Consider the following 22,028-nt stretch of genomic DNA (forward strand, 5'->3'; position numbering starts at 1 on the left):
CATTGCTGTTAAGTTCCTGGGTGCTTCAGGGAGTTCTACATTTTATTAGTGTAAGAGTTTGTCATTTAAGAATGTGTGCTGTTCTTATTTACTTGATACTTTTCCTTTAATATAAGCACTTATATTTATTTTAATGGAAATTTATGATTACTTAGGATTTTTTTTCCCCTTGTGAGCACTTATAATTTTACATTGGGGGCAAATGTATTTTTTTCAGTCTTGTTTTGTATACATTTTTTACATAGTTAAAGTAATTCAGTCCAACTTGTAAAAACAGTTTAAAACTTACACTTATTTTCAATTATATGCTCTTAATAAGCATTTGTTTTGTTTTACTTTATTTTTGAGAGACAGAGACAGAGCATGAGCTGGGGAGGGACAGAGAAAGAGGGAGACACAAAATCTGAAGCAGATTCCAGGCTCTGAGCTGTCAGCACAGAGCCCAATGTGGGGCTCGAACCTACGAACTATGAGATCATGACCTGAGCTGAAGTTGGATGCTTAACCAACTGAACCACCCAGGCACCCCTAATAAACATTCTTAATTGCATTACCACTTGTCTTTTGAATTTTTCCATAATTTATTTAATCATTTCCCCATAATTAAACATTTAGATTATAGGAATATGTTATAAGAAATAGTTATAATTAAATATGGGAAGCTTATAAGGAAATATAAATAGCAATAAATTATCTGTCTCACTTGATTTGTTTCAGATATTCCAGGAAAAAAATTTTAAAGTCTCACTGTATTGTGGTTTATGTACATTTTGATGACTGTAAAAGCATGTTCGCCAATGAAATGTCTTCTGCGTATGTAAAATGTTTTGATGATCCATGTACTTTATAATTTCAAATCTTCACTAATTAGAATATCAACCAGAATACTTCATCCCCACCTTGTGCTGGAAAACCGAAACTTTTTTTAAACTGGGTGGCTCAGTCGATCGAGCATCAGACTCTTGATTTCAGCTCAGGTCATGATCCCAGGGTTGTGGGATTGAGACCCGTATCGGGCTCTGCGTTGATTATGGAGACTGCTTAAGATTCTGTCTCTTCCTGGCCCTCTCCCCTGGTCTCTCTAAAATTAAAAAAAAATGTTTTTAATTAAAAAAAAAAAAGCATGGTGCTCACTTCAGGAGCACATGTGCTTTAAAAAAAAAAAAAAAAAAAAGGGTGACTTATACACAGTATCTGATATACCACAACACACAGACAAATCTCAAATGTATCATGGGATATGAAAGAAGCCAGGATCAAAAGGTAACATATTATATGATTCTACTTACAATGAACTATAGGAATAAAAAAAAATAGGGCTCCTGGGTGGCTCAGTCTGTTAAGCATCTGACTTCAACTCAGGTCATGATCTCACGGTTTGTGAGTTTGAGCCCTGCATTGGGTGGGGCACAGTTCATCCACTTAAAGTATACAGTCTGCGGTGCCTGGGTGGCTCAGTTGCTTAAGCTTCTGAATTCTGGCTCAGGTCATGTTCTCATGGTTTAGGAAGTTCAAGCCACTCATTGGGCTCTCTGCAGAGCACGCTTCAGATCCTGTCCTCTCTCTCTGCCCCTTGTCCCCTTGCATGTGCTCTCTCTCTCTCTCTCTCTCTCTCTCTCTCAAAAACAAACAAAAACCCTCCTATTAAAAAAAAAAGTCCAGTCACCACCACAATCAGTCTTAGAACATTTTCATCACTCCAAAAAGAAACCCTGTACCCCTGAGCCACTATCTTCCCATTTCCCTGAATTAATTTTTATATATGATACAAAGTATGGATAAAGGTTTATTTTTTTGCATATGAATGTCTGGCACCATTTGTTGAGAAGACGATCCTTTCCCCTTTAAGCTTTTGTGCCTTTGTTGAAAATCAACTGGCTATATGTGTATGGCTCTATTTCTGGACTCTTTTTTGGGGATGTATGATATCCTTATGCCATTTCCACAATCTTAATTACTGTAGCTTAATAGTAAGCTTTGAAGTTAGGTGATAAGTTCTCCAACTTTTTCTTTTTGAGAATCATTTTGGGTATTCTATTTTCTTTGCCTTTCCATGTAAATTTTAAAATCCCCTTGTCAATTTCAAAGTAAACAAATGTAATAAATCCTGTGCAGATTTTAATTCTATTTTGTTTTTTTTTTTTTTATTTTTTTTTTTTTTTATTTTTATTTTTTTTTTTTTTTCAACGTTTATTTATTTTTGGGACAGAGAGAGACAGAGCATGAACGGGGGAGGGGCAGAGAGAGAGGGAGACACAGAATCGGAAACAGGCTCCAGGCTCTGAGCCATCAGCCCAGAGCCTGATGCGGGGCTCGAACTCACAGACTGTGAGATCGTGACCTGGCTGAAGTCGGACGCTTAACCGACTGCGCCACCCAGGCGCCCCTAATTCTATTTTGAATAATTTTCACAAGACAGGTGTAATACACTTGGTTTTTTGTTTTTTTTTTACTTTCAGTGAAAATGGATTATTTTCAGTATGATGCTTTTCAGTGTATTGTAATGCAGGTTAATAGACCAAAGACCATAAATTCGTATAGCTAACCTTAATTTTTTTCCTGCTTATGTTTTAGGCAAGTTAAAGGTATAAACATCATGTCAAGGGCAATAAACTTTTAGGTTGAAGAGCTCAGATTATTTGTGTAAGACAGGACTTAATACCTACTTATATAGGGGTTGAAAATGCAAAGGTAATATTAAGCTAGATGTGTGGTTTTGATATTTTTCTTTTATTTAGAAAAATTTTATACTAATTAAACTGTACAGAAGATTATATGTAATTCATTCCCTGCTTAAGAAATTACTGTTAGAGTTAGTTGCCAGCAAAAGGTCTATATTTGCATAACTGAAAAATGCTTTTTTTAATCTATTACTGACGTATTTGTAGTTTGTATCAAGAAGGTATATGCTTTGTAATTATTTCCTTTTGGTAGTCCACATATCAATTGGTCAAAGGTTAGTATGCTTTTCTTCTCATATATTTAGTATATTCAGAACATGCAGTTTTATAAATAGTTAACTTTTCTGTAGAAAACTAGTATCTCTTCCTTTCTGCTTTCTTTTTTGAGACTTTGGGGCTGAGAAATTTGAGGACTGTATCAGTCCTGGAACCTTTTAGTCTTCTGGTTTCTTTTTTGTAGTCTCAATATTCTTTTCTTTTCTTTTCTTTTCTTCTTTTCTTTTCTTTTCTTTTCTTTTCTTTTCTTTTCTTTTCTTTTCTTTTCTTTTCATGTTTGTTTATTTTGAGAGAGAGAGAGCACGTGCGTGAGTGGGGAAGGGATAGAGAGAGGGAGAGAATCCCATGCAAATCTCTGTCACAAAATTGTAAGATCATGACCTGAGCCGAAATCAAAGAATCGGATCCTTAACCTTGAGCCACCCAGATGCCCCTATAGTCTCAATATTCCTATAATTTGTTTATATCCCCTCAGAGTATCATGTGCCTAAAAATATTTCTTTGCTTTTCAGGTTCTAAATGGCTTCTAAGAAGTTGGGTGCAGATTTTCATGGTAAGTGGACTGTTAGATATAATGGTTTAAGTTATGATTTGATTAGAGGATTTGAAATCACTTAGCATTGTTTAAGTAAGTGCCCCTTTTTATTTATTTAAATGGGCAGCTTGAGAAAAAGTTGTACAACAGGGTAGCATATACATTCCAATGGATTTCAGGTAATTTAGTATTTAAGTATTTAAGTAGGTAGTTAAACTTTAGAGTCTCGCTGGTTATTGTACTTAAAATTACCAGGGATGGATAAGGAGCCTATCTATTTTTATTGTTCTTCAGCAGTATTTTGAAGTAGTTACCATTCCCTTTCTTATCCCGTGGTCATAGTTCTTTGCCATCTCAAATGTGAAAAATTCTGAATCTTTAGTTAATACTTAATAATGGTTTGGTTTAGTGTCCATCCCCTCATCCTTCCTGTCCCACAATAATAGGAAATAATTACTACAAATAAACCATGATCAGCGGATCAGTAATTACAGGAATGTCAGTAGTAGTAATTACAGTTTTGCATTTGAAACTAATCGTTTATCATCTGGGGCACCTGGGTGGCTCAGTCAGTTACACATCTGACTTGGGCTCAGATCATGATCTCACGGCTCTTGAGTTGGAGCCCTGTGTCTGGAGCCTGCTTTGGATTCTGTCTCCCTCCCTCTCTGCCCCTTCCCTGCTTGTGTGCACGCTCGCTCGCTCGCTCTCTTAAAAATAAATCAACATTAAAAAAAATTTTAAAATATGGGGGTGCCTGGGTGACTCAGTCAGTTGGGCGTCCGACTTCTGCGCAGGTCATGATCTCGCAGTTCGTGGGTTCGTGCCCCACGTCAGGCTTTGCTCTGACAGCACGGAGTCTGGAGCCTGCTTTGAGTTCTGTGTCTCCCTCTCTCTGTGCCCCTCCGCTGTCATGCTCTGTCTCTCTCTCTCTCTCTCTCTCTCTCTCTCTCAAAAACAAACATTAAAAAAATTTTTTTTTAATTAAAAAGAAACTAATAGTTTATCATTAAAAAAAAAATTTTTTTTTACGTTTATTTATGATTCAGAGACAGAGCATGAGCAGGGGAGGGGCAGAGAGAGAGGGAGACACAGAATCTGAAGCAGGCCCCAGGTTCTGAGCCATCAGCACAGAGCCCGACGTGGGGCTCAAACTCACAAACCACGAGATCATGACCTGAGCTGAAGTCAGACGCTTAACCGACTGAGCCACCCAGATGCCCCATAATAGTTTGTTATTTAAAAAAAAAATTTTTTCTTGATGTTTATTTATTTTTGAGAGAGATACAGAATGTGAGTGGGGGAGGCTTAGAGAGAGAGGGAGACACAGAATCTGAAGAGGGCTCCAGGCTCTGAGCTGTTAGCACAGAGCTTGATGTGGGGCTAGAACCCATGAATGGTGAGATCAGACCTGAGCTGAAGTCGGACACCCAGCTGACTGAGCCACCCAGGTGCCCCTGTCATCCTTTTCTAAGATATGACTTTACAAAATTGAATACATTAGTAAGCTTTATTATATGCATTTGGGAGGAATAGAGATGCCTAAGAAGTTAAAATTAGACCCTCTTTTCATATAGTAGAATTAAACAACAGAAATATCCAGACAACACCGTTAATTTAAGTAGGTTTTTAAAGCTGATTTTCCATTTTTAAAATCATGTCATTGTAAGAATGGTTTGCCAGACGGCATGGCAACATGTGTTGGTATGCTCTTCTGATGTACAAATGGTTGCTTGTTAGTATCAGCTGAGTCAGGGTGCTGGAGCAGTCACTGGGGTCCTAACTTGCTAGTATATTTTATACAAGAGTTTAATATTTTGAATTACTGTTGTGTTTATCCTTACATGCATCACTTGTATATGTTTTGTTAAATCCTTTTGGAGTTAAGTCATTCAGACTCTGGAATTTGCATTCTGTGTAGCAGGTGGGGCATCAGATCTGCCAGGTAACCTATTTTGTATTATTTAAGGATTATTATGTGGCATTTTTGTAGTATTTGGATGATAGTAGAGAGGCAGATCTGAAGTTGCTTCTGGATAGCTTTTTTCAAGAAAAAGAGGACAGCAAATGACAGAGGAAAGACCTAGGGGAGAAAATAGCAAAAAAGAAAAATTTTAACTTACCTTATTTCAAAAGACAAGTTATATATCTTGGCTCTTTAGGAAATCCTTTTTGACTGGAGTGAAAATAAGATGGACTCCAGATTATGTGTTTCAGCTAAACAATCCAGAGAGAAGATTCTAATTTTGAAGTTACCTGATCAGTAAAGACTTGTTTTTTAGAAAGTCCTCCATCACCTTGCATTCCTCACCAAAATTTTATTAAGCAAAATATTCGGAATAAAATTTGAGAATAGATTTTCTCTTTCTCTCTTCAGCTTCTTCTGCTTTAAACTGCTGAGTTCCTACCTGAATTTCCATTGCTTTCGTTGAGTTTTTAGAGTAAAGAGTCTTATTTTTAGATATCATGTAGTTTAAGGAATAGAAATTAAAGGAAATAGGCAAAAAAAAAAAAAAAAAAATGGGAGTAGGCAGTCTTGTAGGTAGCTGAGTGTGGGAAATCAAGTTCAGCTTGGCCTTACAAATCAGAAAGCCAGGAAACTAAGGCATCTGCTCCCATCTCTCAGAAGGCTACATAGCCTTTCCTTACTGCTTTTCTCTGCGGGTGTGCTCCATTTTTGTTCTTCTCTTAATAGACTTGCTTTCTTGGCCTACTTGCCTACTTGTATAGAGTGCATAGGGCCAGAAATGCACCCCCTCCCCCCATATGGTGTTGCTTGGTACTTGATCTTTCAGTTTAAGCAGCTAGCATCATATAGCTGAAGTTTTTCTGTCTTTTGGCCAAGGGAGAATCTGATTGGCACAGCCTAGCTTATAGGCCTGTGGATTGATTCTCCCTAAGTTAGGTATTATTTGACTGGCCCATTGGGGTTAGTGGGTATATGTGTGTGTGTAATTCTTCCAGGGGCATTTTGGGGTGTGGACAGGAGGTAGCATCTGCTCTTGTGACTGGATATTAAATAGTTTTTTTTTTTCTTTTCAAATATTTGAGTTGACTAGATTTTTTTGCTATGCTGTCTTATGACTGATATTTAACTTACCTTCAAGTTTGTTTTTTTCAACTGAGGTTGAACTTCTTCCACTGTCATTAATAATTACATATCCCTAAATAACAGAATAAGAGATGTAAACAATTCTCAAAGACTTTTAAAACTATTGTTCCTATAGGGGTGCCTGGGTGGCTCAGTTGGTTAAGTGCCCGATTTTAGCTCAGGTCATGATCTTGTAATTTGGGAGCTCAAGCCCCACATCACGCTCTCTGCTGTCAGTGCACACAGCCTGCTTCAGATCCTCTGTCTTCCTCTCTCTCTCTGCCCCTCCTGCTTGTACACTTTCTCTCAAAAATAAATAAACATTAGGGGTGCCTGGGTGGCTCAGTCGGTTAAGCGTCTGACTTTGGCTCAGGTCATGATCTCAGAGTTCATGGGTTCAAACCCCACATCGGGCTCTGTACTGACAGCTCAGAGCCTGGAGTCTGCTTCAGTTTCTGTGCCTTCCTCTCTCCTCTGCCCCTCCCCCTCTTGAGCTCTGTCTCTCAAAAATAAATAAACGTTAAAAAAAATTAAAAAATATTGTTCTTAGAATATGTAAATTGCAAACCCTTGGGTCAGTGTAAATCAGGCTTTTCCTGGAGCCTGGTGCTTTACAATGTTAATCCCCTTTAGTTTTTAACTCATTTTCCACTTGTTTCATCCAAGAAAAAAGTTATTTTCCAGAAATGACTTTTAAAGGGCTTTTAAAAATGTTTCAACGAACAAAAATTATTCTTTTACTATCTGGGAAAATGCCCTGAGATTCTAATTTAGAAAAAAAGAAGTCTGTATAATAAGATATAACTTAATGAAACTAAACTCTCTCCTTTGAAATGCCAGGGTATCCTATTTATGACCATTTACTTAGCTAACTTTTTTTTTTAAAGATTTTATTTTTAAACTCTTTCTGCACCCAACATGGGGCTCAAACTCATAACCTAGAGATCAAGAGTCACAGTGCTCAACTGACTAAGCCAGCTAGGTGCCCTTAGCTAATTTATTTTTCTTTTTTTAAATTAAAAAAAATTTTTTTTACAATCTTTATTTTTGAGAGAGAGAGAGCATGTGTAAGCTGGGGAGGGGCAGAGAGAGAGGGAGACAGAGGATCTGAAGTGGGCTGTGAGCCCGATTTGGGGCTCGAACTCCTGAACTGTGAGATCATGACCTGAGCTGGTCAGAAGTTTAACCGACTGAGCCACCCAGGTGCCCCTAGTTAGCTAGTTTTTAAGGGAGGTTCATTTTGCCCTTGGTTTAATTTCTACCAGGATATTGACATCTTTTTCTTGCTGAGGTATAGAGAAAGGTATTTTATTTTAAATTGTTTCAAAAGTTGGGGCACCGGGGTGGCTCAGTCAGTTAAGTGTCCTACTTTGCGCAGGTCATGATCTCACAGTTGGTGGGTTTGAGCCCCACGTCGGGCTCTGTGCTGACAGCTCAGAGCCTGGAACCTGCTTCAGATTCTGTGTCTCTCTCTCTCTCTGCCCCTCCTCTGCTTGTGCTCTCTCTCTCAAAAATAAATAAACATTAAAAAAAAAGATTTAAATTGTTTCAAAAGTTGATCAGCTATGCTTTACAGTGTAATGTAGAGAAATTGGCCATCATTTAATCATTGCTGCTCCCCACCTTCTTTCAAGATTTTCTCTTTGTTTTTAACAATCTGACCATGATGTGCCTTGGTGTGATTTTCTGTGTATTTATCCTGCTTGAAGTTAGCTAAACTTTTTGGATCTGTGGGTGGATGTCTTTTATCACTTTGGGAAAATTTGCAAGCCATTATCTCTTTTAAATTTTTCTGCCCCATTGTTTCTCTCTTACCTTTGAAACTCTAATCATACACATATTAGGCTGTTTGATACTCCTAAAGCTTTCTTAAGGCTTTGTTCCATTTTTTTCTTTTTTCTTTTCCTTTGTGTTTCAATTTGGTTAATTTCTTTTGACCTAACCTCAGGTTCTCTGATTGTTTTCTCTGCTAAGTATTGTCTTCTGATTATCACTGTAGCCTGGTTATGAACTGTCAAAGATTTTCTTTTCTGATACAGCATTTTTCATTTCTAGCATTATTGTTTTGTCTCTTTATATTTCTGCCTTTTATTGAAATTCCTCATCTGCTAACACATGTTCACCACCTTTCTGATACTTTCAATATATTGGCCATCACTCAGTTTGGGTCTGATGACTGCTTCCTCTCTTAATGATGGGTTACATTTTTTGCTTCTTTGTGTGTCTTGTTTTTGATTGAATGCCAGACACTCTGTATTTAAAAGCTGATTTTGTAGGTTGTCTGGCTGTTGTTGTTAGGGTGTGAGTAACATTTATTGTGACTTCATATCCTATAGCAGATATCTGTATAATTTTAATGTGTGTCTGTATACGTGTGTGTCTATTTATCTGTCCATGTGTCTAATTTTAAAGCCAACTTCACAGCTTTAAGGTAGTGATACCCAGTCATGGAATTGTGTTTTTCACTTAATTTTAAGTTTGGTCTTTACTGTTCTTCTTTTTCAAAAACTTAAATTTTAATCCTCAATTTGAGTTTACAGTAAGACCTGAATTAAGCATAATCCAGTTTCTATCCTCCATTAAGAATTCATCCCACCTCCTCCCTGGAATTGTAACTTTGTTTCAGGGAAACAGGCAGGTCACAGGATCACCAGTATATCAGCAATTGAGAAAGAAAGAAAACACAATGAAGTCTTCCCAGAATTTATCCTGAGATATACTACATTTTCAGCCCGGTCTCTTCTGTGGCATAATGCAAAGCGATACAGAACCTGACTTCAGGGAACTGCCACAGCCGCAGTCATCACAGATATACTTAATTTTCTTTTTCTAAACTAAATTTTAAGAAAACAGGCCCAGACATTTTAGAAAGATACTCAGAAAAAGAAAGATATTCAGTAATAAATGTTGAAAGGGGTGCCTAGGTAGCTTAAGTGTGGGACTCTTGGTTTTGGCTCAGATCATGATTTCACGGTTTATGGGTTTGATCCCCACATTGGAGTCTGTGCTGACGGTGTGGAGCCTGTTTGGGATTCTGTCTCTCCTTCTGTCTCTGCCCCTCCCTTGCTTATGCTCTCTCTCAAAATAAATAAATAAACATGAAAAAAAAAAAAGACTGAAAGTAAAAAGTATTTGGTGTAAGCTGGAAAATTATTAGTCTTAGTGTTTAATTCTCTGTAGTTGAGCTTTTATTAAATCTATTTAAAAAATAAGATGTAGGGGCACCTGGGTGGCTCAGTCGGTTAAGCGGCCGACTTCGGCTCAGGTCACAATCTCGTGGTCCGTGAGTTCGAGCCCCGCGTCGGGCTCTGTGCTGACAGCTCAGAGCCTGGAGCCTGTTTCAGATTCTGTGTCTCCCTCTCTCTCTGCCCCTCCCCTGTTCATGCTCTGTCTCTCTCTGTCTCAAAAATAAATAAACGTTAAAAAAAAAAATTAAAAAAAAAAAGATGTATTGAGAAATGAGAAATACATATTTTGATATATTCGTTAAAGGGTTGTTTGCTTTGTTGCCATCTCTTTAAATGCCCTTTTAAAAAAGATATTTATTTATAAAAAGGTTTCGTTAAACAAATTTTTTTTTAACATTTATTCATTTTTGAGAGACAGAGACAGAGCGAACGTGAGCAGGGGTGGGGCAGTGAGAGAGGGAGACAGAGCATCCAAAGCAGGCTCCAGGCATGAGCTGTCAGCACAGAGCCCGATGTGGGGCTCGAACTCACAAACTGTGAGATCATGACCTGAGCTGAAGTTGGACACTCAACTGACTGAGCCAGCCAGGTGTCTCTAAAAGATTTCATTAAAATTTTTTTTTTTTTTTTTTTAGAGAGAGAGAGCATGAGCTGGGGAGAGGGACACACGGGGAGAGAGAGAGAATCCTAAGCAGCCTCCACACTCAACATGGAGCCTAGCTCGGGGCTCAATCCATGACCCTGGGATCATGACCTGAGCTGAAACCAAGAGTTAGGCGCTCATACAACTGAGCCATCCAGGCACCCCTCAAACGATTTTATTTTTAAGTAATCTCTCCCTTGAGGTCAAGAGTTACACATTACACCGAGCCAGCCAGGTGCCCTAACAGAACTGTTCACTTAAGAAAATTTTGTTAGGGGGCGCCTGGGTGGCCTCAGTCAGTTAAGCTTCAGAATTCAGCTCAGGTCATGATCTCACGGTTCATTGGTTTGAGCCCCACATTGGGCTCTGTGCTGACAGCTCAGAGCCTGGAGCCTGCTTTATATTCTGTATCTGTGTGTTTCTGCCCCTACCCCGATCACTCACTGTCTCTCTCAAATAGAAGCAAAACATTTAAAAAGATTTTTTTTTGTTACTTTTCGTGTGGATGAGTTTTCTTATATTTATATATCATATATGCTTGTATCTTATGGATAGGATTTTTTTCAGTGTGTGTGTTATATAAACCTACTTGGAATGAATAAACATTCTTTTTTTTTAATGTTTATTTTTGAGAGAGAGAGAGTGGGGGAGGGGAAGGAAGAAAGGGGGGACAGAGGATCTGAAGTGGCCTCTGGGGTGCTGACAACAGAGAACTTGATGCAAGACTTGAACTTATGAACTGTGAGATCATGACCTGAGCCGAAGTTGGATACTTTACTGATTGAGCCACCCAGGCTCCCCTGAATGAATAAACATTGTTAAACAAAAGACTTAATTTTGTGATTGTTAGTTTGACTGTAAATCTTTCCAGTGCTTCTTAGAAAACGCTAGTTTCAACTTTGTTTCCAGTTAATCAGGATACCAGCTAAAGTTAAAATTTAACTTTCAGGAAAATTTGAGCACCTGTGTTCATGGAGGGCAGATAAATTTATTATTATTTATTAGAGAGAGCAAGCAGGGGAGAGATGCAGAGGGGGAGAGAGAGAATCTTAAGCAGGCTCCACATTCCACACACAGTCCCACATGGGATCGATCATGACCTAAGCTGAAGCCAGGAGTCAACTGGATGAGCCACCCAGATGCCCTCCCTCCCAGTTTTTAAAATTAGATACAACTTTCCTTTTAATCTCTATAATATAAAGAATTTTGTAAGTGACAGAGTTTTAGTGTTGTAACCAATACTTGGTTTTGTTGGCAAGCTATGATGATACCTGATAGTTTTTTGAGGGGTGGGGGTACCTGGTACATTTCTGTGACTAGCCTTGCCAGTTTTGGTAAATTACTTTGAATTTTAATAAATATTAATTGAATGTGAATTAGCATGGGGGTGAGAATTAAATATGAAAGAAGCATAAGACTATGTATTCTTTGTTTTTTACTTTATTGAGCATGTCTTCTGCCAGATATTACTCTGAGATTGGGAGGTATAAATTTGAAACATTTTTATCCCTTCTTAGAGGACACTCAGATTCTCACTCACAGTCTCTAGGCGGAATATAAGGAAACTTAACACAGTCGTATAACCTGAGGTGCTGGTGTAAACTGGGTGTTCTGAGATTGAGAAGGGAGTTGTAAAGCTCATTCTTAAAGGACTAGAAATAATCAAGTAGAAAGGGGTGGGAATGTGACAGGCATTGCCATCTGAGAAAACAGTACTTTTAAAAGTATGACCCAGGGGCGCCTGGGTGGCTCAGTCGGTTAAGCATCCGACTTTAGCTCAGGTCACGATCTCACGGTCCGTGAGTTCGAGCCCCGCGTCAGGCTCTGGGCTGATGGCTCGGAGCCTGGAGCCTGCTTCTGATTCTGTGTCTCCCTCTCTCTCTGCCCCTCCCCTGTTCATGCTCTGTCTCTCTCTGTCCCAAAAATAAAAATAAAACGTTAAAAAAAAAAAAAAAAGTATGACCCACTAGGAAACTATTCCCCAGAAAAATTGTTAAATTGGACACGGTTTTGAATTTAATTTGCTAGCTGAGTGGGAGATGCATAAAATGTTTTAATTCTGGATAGAAGATATGTTAGAAACTCTAGCTCCCAAGGGCGGGAGCAGGGACCTTCTTCCTGATGGAGGGTGTCAGGTGTATCAGAGCAGTATTTACCTGAGGAAATGGGAATGATGACAAGATTATAGCTACATCTTGAGCTTGTTAAGTCTTGAAATCTATCAATTTTTAGAAAGGGAGAGAAGGCATCTTCATGGAAGAGGTTTAATTGTCTTATTCTGTCCATGAGCACTCAAGAAAATACACTACTGTCTAGTGTGAGGCCCAGAAGCAATCCTTACAGCTACTAATAGTCAAAAAGCAGAATTAATTTTATCAACTGTTTTGTTGTCCGTGATGGTTCTGCCAGTAAGTTATCCCCAAACCTGGTCCAGAAAAGAAACCATGTACAATTTGGAGTGTATAGTTAGTGAGAGTTACATACAAGAGCTGCTCGCATTTTGTCTGACTCCATAAATCAGTGATAATGTCCTGGTCTTTCTGTATGATTCAGCTATTAGGCAGAGAACCTTTAGGGAGTTAAAGCAGTTCAGTTGTATATGGCTTATGTCTCCTGATAATCCTGTTCTGATTCCCATGGTCTGGTCTGGTTTTCCTTTTTTCATAAGTGTTGTGGTTCTTGAATATTTCCACATCTGCTCCAGAATATAGTCTTAAAAAAATGTAGAGTAATTCCTTGTATTAATTAAAAATGATTCTTTCTGAAGTAGAGAAATCTAGTCAAGGAGATTCTCTTGTGGAGGTTCTATCATTAATTCAGTATTTATGAAGTGCCTAATATGTGTATGTTTTGAGACAGTATCAGTGAATAAAATAGACTTACATACTTACCTGCAAGGAGCTTACTTACATTCCACTGGGCCAGACAGACAATAAATATAATTTAAAAATGAATAATATGTTAGAAGGTACTAAGTGCTGTGGAGGAAAAGATAGATAGTAACATGGGAGTACTGCAGTGAGGGTCATATAGGAACTTTAAATAGGATAGTCAGAGTAAGCGTCACTGAGAAAGTGACATTTGAACAAAGACTTGAAGGAGACAAAGGAATAAGTCATGTGGATATCTAAGAGAACAGTCCAGATAAAGGGAGCAGCCACTGCAGAATTTTTGAGGTAGATTTGACTCTGTCATGGTTGAGGGACAGAGAATCACCTTGATTTAGTGTAGTTAGAGGCGACAGACAGTTGAGGGCAGAGGGATAGTGGGCTTTGGGGAGGCCTTTTAGGCTTCTGTGAGTACTTTGGCTCTTTCGCTAAGTATAATAGAAAATAAACCCTTATAAGGTCAAGTAGGCTCAGGTAGGATTTCCTCCCTGCACGGAGATCTAGGGTCAGGAGAAGGTAAGCAGTCAGAGAAGCAACTCTCTAACTTCTGGTTTTAGGCTAGCATAACTTAATGTTGTATCCTAGATGTAAGAGTATAGCAAAACAAATAATAAAGTTTTTTGCTCATATTTTCTACTTTATTTTTGATTATAGGGACTTTCAGTTACCTTGATGATGTCCCATTTAAGATAGGAGACAAATTCAAAACACCAGCTAAAGTTGGTCTACCTATTGGCTTCTCCTTGCCTGATTGTTTGCAGGTTGTCAGAGAAATACAGGTAAGTGGTAATTTTTAGTTAAAGTTTAGTGCATTTAAAAATTTAAAAAGTAAGAATTTGATGTATAGTGAAATAGGAAAAAAAAACCATTCTCTTATCTCTTATTTGTATTTTTTATAGCAACTGTTATTGCTTGGCTCACATTGTCTCTCTCACACACATACTTACATATGTTTATATATCTGTTACAGACCTTCTGCAATCTGTTAGACTGTGTATTCCTGGGATTCTGTGCCTTGTCTGAAACAAATCTCCATTGTCCATCTGACTTGCTCATTCGCCTCTTTTCCTTCTCTCTTTTGATGTCCTCATTATCTTCTTGGTCATTCAAATAAGGTGATATTTTTCTCTCTGCTGTCTCACCTTTACCATCCAGTTCATCCTTAACCTTATTTTTTCACCTGCACTATTGCAATAGCCTTTTTAATTGGCCCCTCTTCTTGTAGCATTTTTTTTAAATTTTCCATATTGTTTCTAGAATAATACTACTAAGTTAAAGTTTCAAATTGTCACATCCCTGTTAAAAAAAAACTTACACTGGTTCACCAGTCCTTATTGAATCAAGTGTAGATGTAAGGTTGTGGTAAAGCACCTCGGCTCATTATCTCCTCCATGTTTCCTCCATACCAGGTTACTGCCAATTCATTGAATATACCGTGTATATTACCTATCTGTACTATGTTTTTTCTCATGAGCTGTTACCTCCACTTCGAATATTTTCCTCTTCCTCACTGTACTGAAAGCTGTCTACCTGTTAAAATCTGCTTATTCTTCTAGACTGTGCTTAAATGCCACCTCTTCAATAGCTTCTTAATCCTCTCATCTTTAAAGTGCAGTTATGTATAAATGTACAGAATTACTTCTTGAAAGCAGCAAATAGCCTTATGTTTTGTGACTTCCTTTCTTCCTTCAGTACACATTTACTGAATGCCTGCTTTTGAGTAGTGTTCCACTAGGGCTGGGGATAGAGATAAATACCTTAATCACTGTCCTCAAGGAGCTTACAGTTTAGAGAAAGAGTCACATGGGAACTCTTTTGACTATCCATCAAACACTTCTTCCTGTGACTTAAGATTTAAAAAAAATACAGCTTTCTGGCAAAGGAGTTTTGTTTCTGGGAGATTCTCTAAGGCACCAACATGTTACTCTAAGAAATATTTATCTTCCAGTCTAAATGCAGTGAGTAATTATAATGGGAGAACTATAGTTACATTTTTTAGAATAATAGCTTTATCAAGATATTCATATACCTTGAAATTTGCCTTTTTAGGTTTGCACATAAATGGTTTTTAGTATATTCAGAGTGTATAACCGTTATTACTGTCTTATTCCTAAGTAGTTTCATCCCCCCAAAAGAAATGCAGTGCCATTAGCAGTCATTCCCTCTCACCCTAGCCCCTCGAAACCACTAAATCTACTTTGTCTTTATGAATTTGCCTATATTGGACATGTCATATAAGTGGAATAATACAGTAGATAGTCTTTTGTGATTGACTCTTTTCCTTTAGCATAATGTTTTCAAGGTTTATCAATGTGTAATGAATGAAGTGTTGGTATGTCATTCATTTTTATGACTTTATAATGTTCTGTTGTATTGATAACACTACGTTTTGTTTTTCCATTCATTGCTTGATGGACATTTTGGTGGTTTTCACTTTTTGTTTATTATGAATAATGGTGGCATGAACGTTTGTATATAGGTTTTTGTGTAGACATATTCTTTCAATTTTCTTGGGTATATAAGTGGAATTGCTGGGTTGTCATATGGTAACTACGTTTGACCTTTTGGGGAACCACTAGACTATTTTCCCAAGTGGCTGCACCATTTTACAATCTATCCACAGTGTGTGAGGGTTTCAGTTTATCCACATCCTTGCCAACTCTTCTAATCTATCTTTTTGGTTATATACATCCTTGGAGTTTACAGTGGGTCTCTTATTGTGGTTTTGATGTGTGTTTCCTTAATTACTAATGATATTTAATATCTTACATATTTTCAAATACTGAATTGCTATCCCTATTGTGTATGGAGAATTTATTGAGCCAGAAGAGACACAGATATCCCATATAAAGTTTTACATTGTTCTCTTTGCCTGGTGACTTTTTAAAAAAAATGCTTATTTATTTATTTTGAGAGAGAGAGAACGCACGTGAGCACGACTCGGGGAGAGGCAGAGAGAGAGGGAGAGAATTCCAAGCAGGCTCTGCACTGTCAGCACCAGAGCCCGATGTGGGGGCTTGAACCCATAAACTGTGAGATCATGACCTGAGCAGAAACCAAGAGTTGGACGCTTACCTGACTGAGCCACCCAGGTGCCCTACCTGGTGACTTTTTTATTGGCGATAGCAAGTATTAGTAAATACCTCTCTGTGTGCAGGATACTGTTAACAATAGTGTTAAAAAACATCTCCATTTTCTTTTAATAGTTCTCATATTATTCACTGCTTCATTGATTCATCCAGAAAAATTGTTTTGAATCCCAAATTGCTGCTATTTTAGGCATTGCTGGGAATTTTCTATTTATTTGATCAGCATAAAGCATTAATAAGTGCATGGTGCTGTGCTCACTATATTCATAGCACCCACTAATAACAAAAGAGGAGATATGAGCTCCATTCTTGTGTGGGACAGTTGAAATATTTTTGTTCTGTAATTGCACACAGTACCCTTAAACTTTGACACTCTGGGTCTCCATGGGGGATTTGGTTGTGGTATTGGTACTGGTCTCCTTCCTATTCAGAGAAGAGTCAGACCTAGAGTCCTAGACATATAGATACCTTGACGCTTCCTGTAACTTTGTCATATTTGCCCATACATGACAGTACAAACTCAATTTTTCAGTTAAACATTCATCAAAGTGATCTAGTAAAACATATATAAATAATCCATGCACCCTGGGTCTAGAAAGCTTTCACTGAATATCATATTGGTGGTGGTCACAGTAGTGGGGAATGGCTGTCAGTTTCGATTTAGAGCAGAATTTGGTATCACTCATTCATGAGCTGGAATTGCCATGTAATAGCTGTGTAATCTTGTACAGATTTCTTACACTTTTCAAGCTTCCATTTCCTTATTTGTAAAATGGGGATAATTAGCATTTAAGGTTGTTATGAGGATTAAATAAGATAATGCATTTATAATGCATATTCTGGTTTCTGATACTCCATAAATATTTGATGCTGTTATTATTTATTTGTACACTCAAATCACAGTTTTTCACTGTAACATTTCTACTGTTTTTCCTGTGTTCCAAGTATTCTGTATTTACTATGGTAATTAAAAAATGAAAGTCAATAAAGGTTTTACAAAAAAAGGAGATAAATTTCCAGTTCTTGAGAGTAAAATTTTAGGGACCCGTGTTTACAGGCGGTGGGAAGTTGGTTACAGGCCGTATTTGGTGGAAGAAGCCAGGTGCAAAATTGGATTTACTCCACAGTTAGAAGCAGCAGTCTTTGCCCAGTGCTGTTTTTTCACTACCGTTAGTGGTAGAAAGGCAGTACCATGATCACAAGGTGCCTTTCTGGGGCTCAGCAGCTGGCTTAGGGATGTAAATGAACTTTCTTTCTTTCTTTCTTTCTTTCTTTCTTTCTTTCTTTCTTTCTTTCTTTCTTTTTCTTCCTTCCTTCCTTTCCTTTTTTTTTCTTTTTTTAAGATTCAAGAGAAAAAAATTTTTTAAAGTAACCTCTATACCCAACATGGGGGTTGAGATCAAGAGTCACATGCTTCACTGACTGAGCCAGCCAGGTGCCCAGGGGTATAAACAAACTTCTTGACATGTGCATTTCCAGGCTTCTCTTGTGTTGTTTGAACTGAAAGACTTGGGGATGACCAGAGACACTTTATTGTGTTTCTTGTACTCTAAAACTCTGGTCTGAGCATATAGGCCCCTTTCCTCTCCATCCCGCCCCTCCCCCCCCCACCTTTTTTTTTTTTTTTTTTTTTAATCTCTGAAGTCTTGAATGTGCACACAGACGTTGTTTAGTTCTGAGGCTTTAGAGTCAACACCAAAAGTTTTGTTTTCTCCTGTCCAAGGTGAATTTTGTTTTATGTAATCATTTTTTTTCCAAGTATGCAAATGGAAGTTCTTGTAAATTGAGATATACTCGAAGGTACTGTTAAGGAGCCAACCATGAAGTGAATCCTTATGCAGTTTGCACTGTAAAATCCTGATATGAATATTTCTAGATTTCTTATTAAGAAGTTTTCCTGTATTTAGAGTACAATCTTCATTATAACTTAATAGGTAGTGGTTTAAGAACATAGAATCTGTAGTCAATTGCCTGGATTCACATCCAGGCTTTACCACTTACCAGCTTTATGACGTTGGGCAAGCTCTTGTAAAGTGAGGGTAACAATAATACCTACTTTTAGGTAGGTACTTTAAAGGGTTGTTTAAAAGATCCAGAGTTAATACATACAAAGTGCGTAGAATCTTGCATGGTACCTGGTAAGTGCTTTTTAAATGTTAGGGGCTGTTATTATTGAGCAGGATTTATCTAGGGCATTGTGCTAGATAACAGACTCCAAGAGGGTCTAAAGCCCAGTAGCTGCCCACCAGAGGTTTGTGATATTGTTGGGGACAATGTTTAGGAAAAAATTAAAGATTAAATCTACATGCGGTCACTTGTGCTTGGTGTCACACGATAGAGACAGATGCTATGTAAGAGTTCAGAGGAAGGAACAGGCCATCAGGAAAGCTTTAGAGGTGGCCACTGAGCTCTGCCTAGGCCACCAATGAAGAATTCTAGAAAGGAAAATGATCTGAGGGGAGAGAAGGAAGGCGGGGAGTACTTGGCAGGGTACCTTTGGCCTGTTATATAGGATTAGAGGTGGTGGGAACTCTAGTTCTTTTCTAGATGTAATCTAGGAGTGTAGTTTGATTAAACCATATAAGGAGATTAGGAAGCCTTAGTTTTCCTGACTGGGGATGGTTCCATACACCTTATATGCTGCCTAGAATGGATCTCTTTTGCTGGTGTGAGGAAGAAGTGAATTCTCTGGAGGAATTGAGTTGGAAGGGCAGTCACCTGGGTTCACACCTCCTTTCTGTGCTATATCTTTGCAGTATGACTTCTCCTTGGAAAAGAAAACTATTGAGTGGGCTGAAGATATTAAGAAAATCCAAGAAGCCCAGCGGGAAGCAGAGCGTAAGGCTGAGGAAGTAGAAACTAAAGTGAATTCTAAGAGTGGCCCAGAGGGCGACAGCAAAATGAGCTTCTCCAAGACTCACAGTACAGCCACAATGCCACCTCCTATTAACCCCATCCTTGCCAGCTTACAGCACAACAGCATCCTCACCCCGACTCGGGTCAGCAGCAGTGCCACGAAACAGAAAGTTCTCAGCCCACCCCACACAAAGGCAGATTTCAATCCTGCTGACTTTGAGTGTGAAGAAGACCCATTTGATAATCTGGAGTTAAAAACTATTGATGAGAAGGAAGAGCTGAGAAACATTCTGGTAGGAACCACTGGACCGATTATGGCTCAGTTATTGGACAATAACTTGCCCAGAGGAGGCTCTGGGTCTGTGTTACAGGATGAGGAGGTCCTGGCATCCCTGGAGCGGGCAACCCTAGATATCAAGCCTCTTCACAAACCCAATGGCTTTATAACCTTACCACAGTTGGGCAACTGTGAAAAGATGTCGCTGTCTTCCAAAGTGTCCCTCCCCCCCATTCCTGCAGTAAGCAATATCAAATCCCTATCCTTTCCCAAACTTGACTCTGATGATAGCAATCAGAAGACAGCCAAGCTGGCAAGCACTTTCCATAGCACATCCTGCCTCCGCAATGGCACCTTCCGGAATTCCCTAAAGCCTTCCACCCAAAGCAGTGCCAGTGAGCTCAATGGGCATCATACTCTTGGGCTTTCAGCTTTGAACTTAGACAGTGGCACAGAGGTGCCAACCCTGACTCCCTCAGATCTGATCTCCCAGATGCCTTCCCTCTCTGTCTTGTCTGTGTGCACAGAAGAATCATCACCTCCAAATACAGGTCCCACGGTAAGCCTTTTAAATCCCTCTTGGGGAAAAAATTCCCTCCGAATTAGAGCTCCAAAGATTTCTAAGTTCTTTTTTATTTTATGTTTATTTTTGAGAGGGAAGGAGAGACAGCATGAGTGGGGGAGGGGTAGAGAGAGGGAGACACAGGGGATCAGAAGTGGGTTCTGCACTGACAGCAGAGAGCCTGATGTGAGGCTCAAACTCATCGCGAAATCACGACCTGAGCTGAAGTCAGACGCTCAACTGACTGAGCCACCCAGGAGTCCCCAGAGATTTCTAAATTCTACCTAACAGTTGTCACCTCACAATCTTCTTTTTAAGGTTTAGGATAAGATGGGACGTGGCTGTATGGACTTTGCTTATGTATGTTCTGGTTAGTTTCCTGAGGTCAAAGGAGTGTTAGTAACCAGGAGCTTGCCTGGTTAACGTTTGCTTGTTCCTACCTGCATCTTTTTGGTCTTTCCTTCAAAAAGATAATGTATATCATGCATGAATGGTGTTTTTCTGATTACTTTGTTTCTTTCTCTGCTGCCTTTTTTAAAAAAGGCTTTCTTTCTTTGTAACTTTTTATTTACTTTTTCCTACTTTATTCATTTTTTTGAAGGTTGCTTGGTACTCCTCATTGTATCTTGTCCCTGCTTTCCTCTTTCCTTCTCATTCTGCCCAGAAGGTTGGTTCTTGTGTGTACTATAATTTACCTAACTTGGTTATGGTTCTGCAGACTGCGTGGTGCCTTAGTAACTGGGAGATAATTTGAATCAGAAGTCCGAGCAAAAGGTAGAAATTTGTCACTTTTAAACCTGCAGATTTTATTTATTTTTTTATTAGAGAGAGAGCATGAGTTGGGGAGAGGGGTAGAGAAAGGGGGGGGGGGAGAGAGAGAGAAAATCTTAAGCAGGCTCCATACTCAGTGTGGAGCCATACTTGGGGTTCTATCCTACAACCCTGGAATCATGACCTGAGCTGAAGTCGGGTCAGATGCTCTACTAAGCCACTCAGGTGCCCCCAAAACCTTCAGATTTAAATCCTGTAATCCCCCCTTTTTTGCTCACTAGTAAGAATCCCTACAAAGGGAGGGAGAGGGGAAGGTTGGAATTCAGATTAATGTTGAAAGATGGATTAATGATAAAAGTTGCAACTTGTATTACACTGAAAATCTGATTTTGTCATATTCAAAAAAGTTGTAAGTCCTTTGTCATAAAGGGTAGGCTTTTGATGTGGTTTCAAGCAGCACAGGATAATACATTGCGTTCTAGAATAGAAATCCTAGAAGTCCAAGAACTTTTGGCTATACCAGCTCACAGATTTTTTAAATGACAACATATCAAGAGACTATTTATTTAGAGCCAGAGAGGAGCCTGATTATATTAGTGGGATATCTGTCAGAGACCATAATAAGCCTGGTATTAGCTGGTAGAAAGATGAGCCTTGGGATACTTTACAGTAAGTACCTAAAGTCCCAGCAGTAGCATTCTTGGTAAATGACTGTCTCTGTGAGTGCTCCCACTGTCATAGAACTCACTTTTGTTTATAAACTTCCATAGACCTTGTCCCAGATAAATTTTTTTTAAAGATTTTATTTTTTAAGTAATTCTCTGTACTCAACGTGGGGCTCAAACCAACAACCCCGAGATCAAGAGTCACATGCTCCACTGACAGCCTGCCAGGCACCCCGTGTCCCAGATAAACTTGATAGTGCATGACACTCTAGTGTTATCTCCTAGGAATGGACTTCATCCTAATTCCTCCTGGTCCGGTTTTGGGCCCTGGTCAGGATTCAGTGTATGCTGTGGAGAAATTAAAAGCACTCTGGGAAAGATTAGGGATCCTCAGCCTCAAGTCCCCCACCCCCAACCCCCCTTAAAATTACAGTGACCATTTAGAGACCAAAGCTGATAAACTAAATGGTTCTCAGACCAGAACGCCTGTCATTCTCTGACCCACC

At 38.8% G+C, this 22,028-nt stretch overlaps 1 protein-coding gene across 3 annotated transcripts in view; it reads left to right on the forward strand.

The window, feature by feature from the left end:
- Positions 1-22,028, forward strand: part of UBAP1 (ubiquitin associated protein 1) — a 55,714-nt gene that overhangs the window by 24,599 nt on the left and 9,087 nt on the right. For all 3 annotated transcript variants that reach the window (XM_042914101.1, XM_042914100.1, XM_042914102.1), the window contains 3 exons: positions 3,470-3,510; positions 13,957-14,081; positions 19,148-20,083. In XM_042914101.1, the coding sequence (XP_042770035.1) occupies positions 3,477-3,510; positions 13,957-14,081; positions 19,148-20,083 (1,095 nt within the window). In that variant the 5' untranslated portion in view covers positions 3,470-3,476. The remainder of the gene's footprint in view (positions 1-3,469; positions 3,511-13,956; positions 14,082-19,147; positions 20,084-22,028) is intronic.

The sequence above is a fragment of the Panthera leo genome, chromosome D4, assembly GCF_018350215.1.
Source record: "Panthera leo isolate Ple1 chromosome D4, P.leo_Ple1_pat1.1, whole genome shotgun sequence".
Lineage (NCBI taxonomy): Eukaryota > Metazoa > Chordata > Mammalia > Carnivora > Felidae > Panthera > Panthera leo.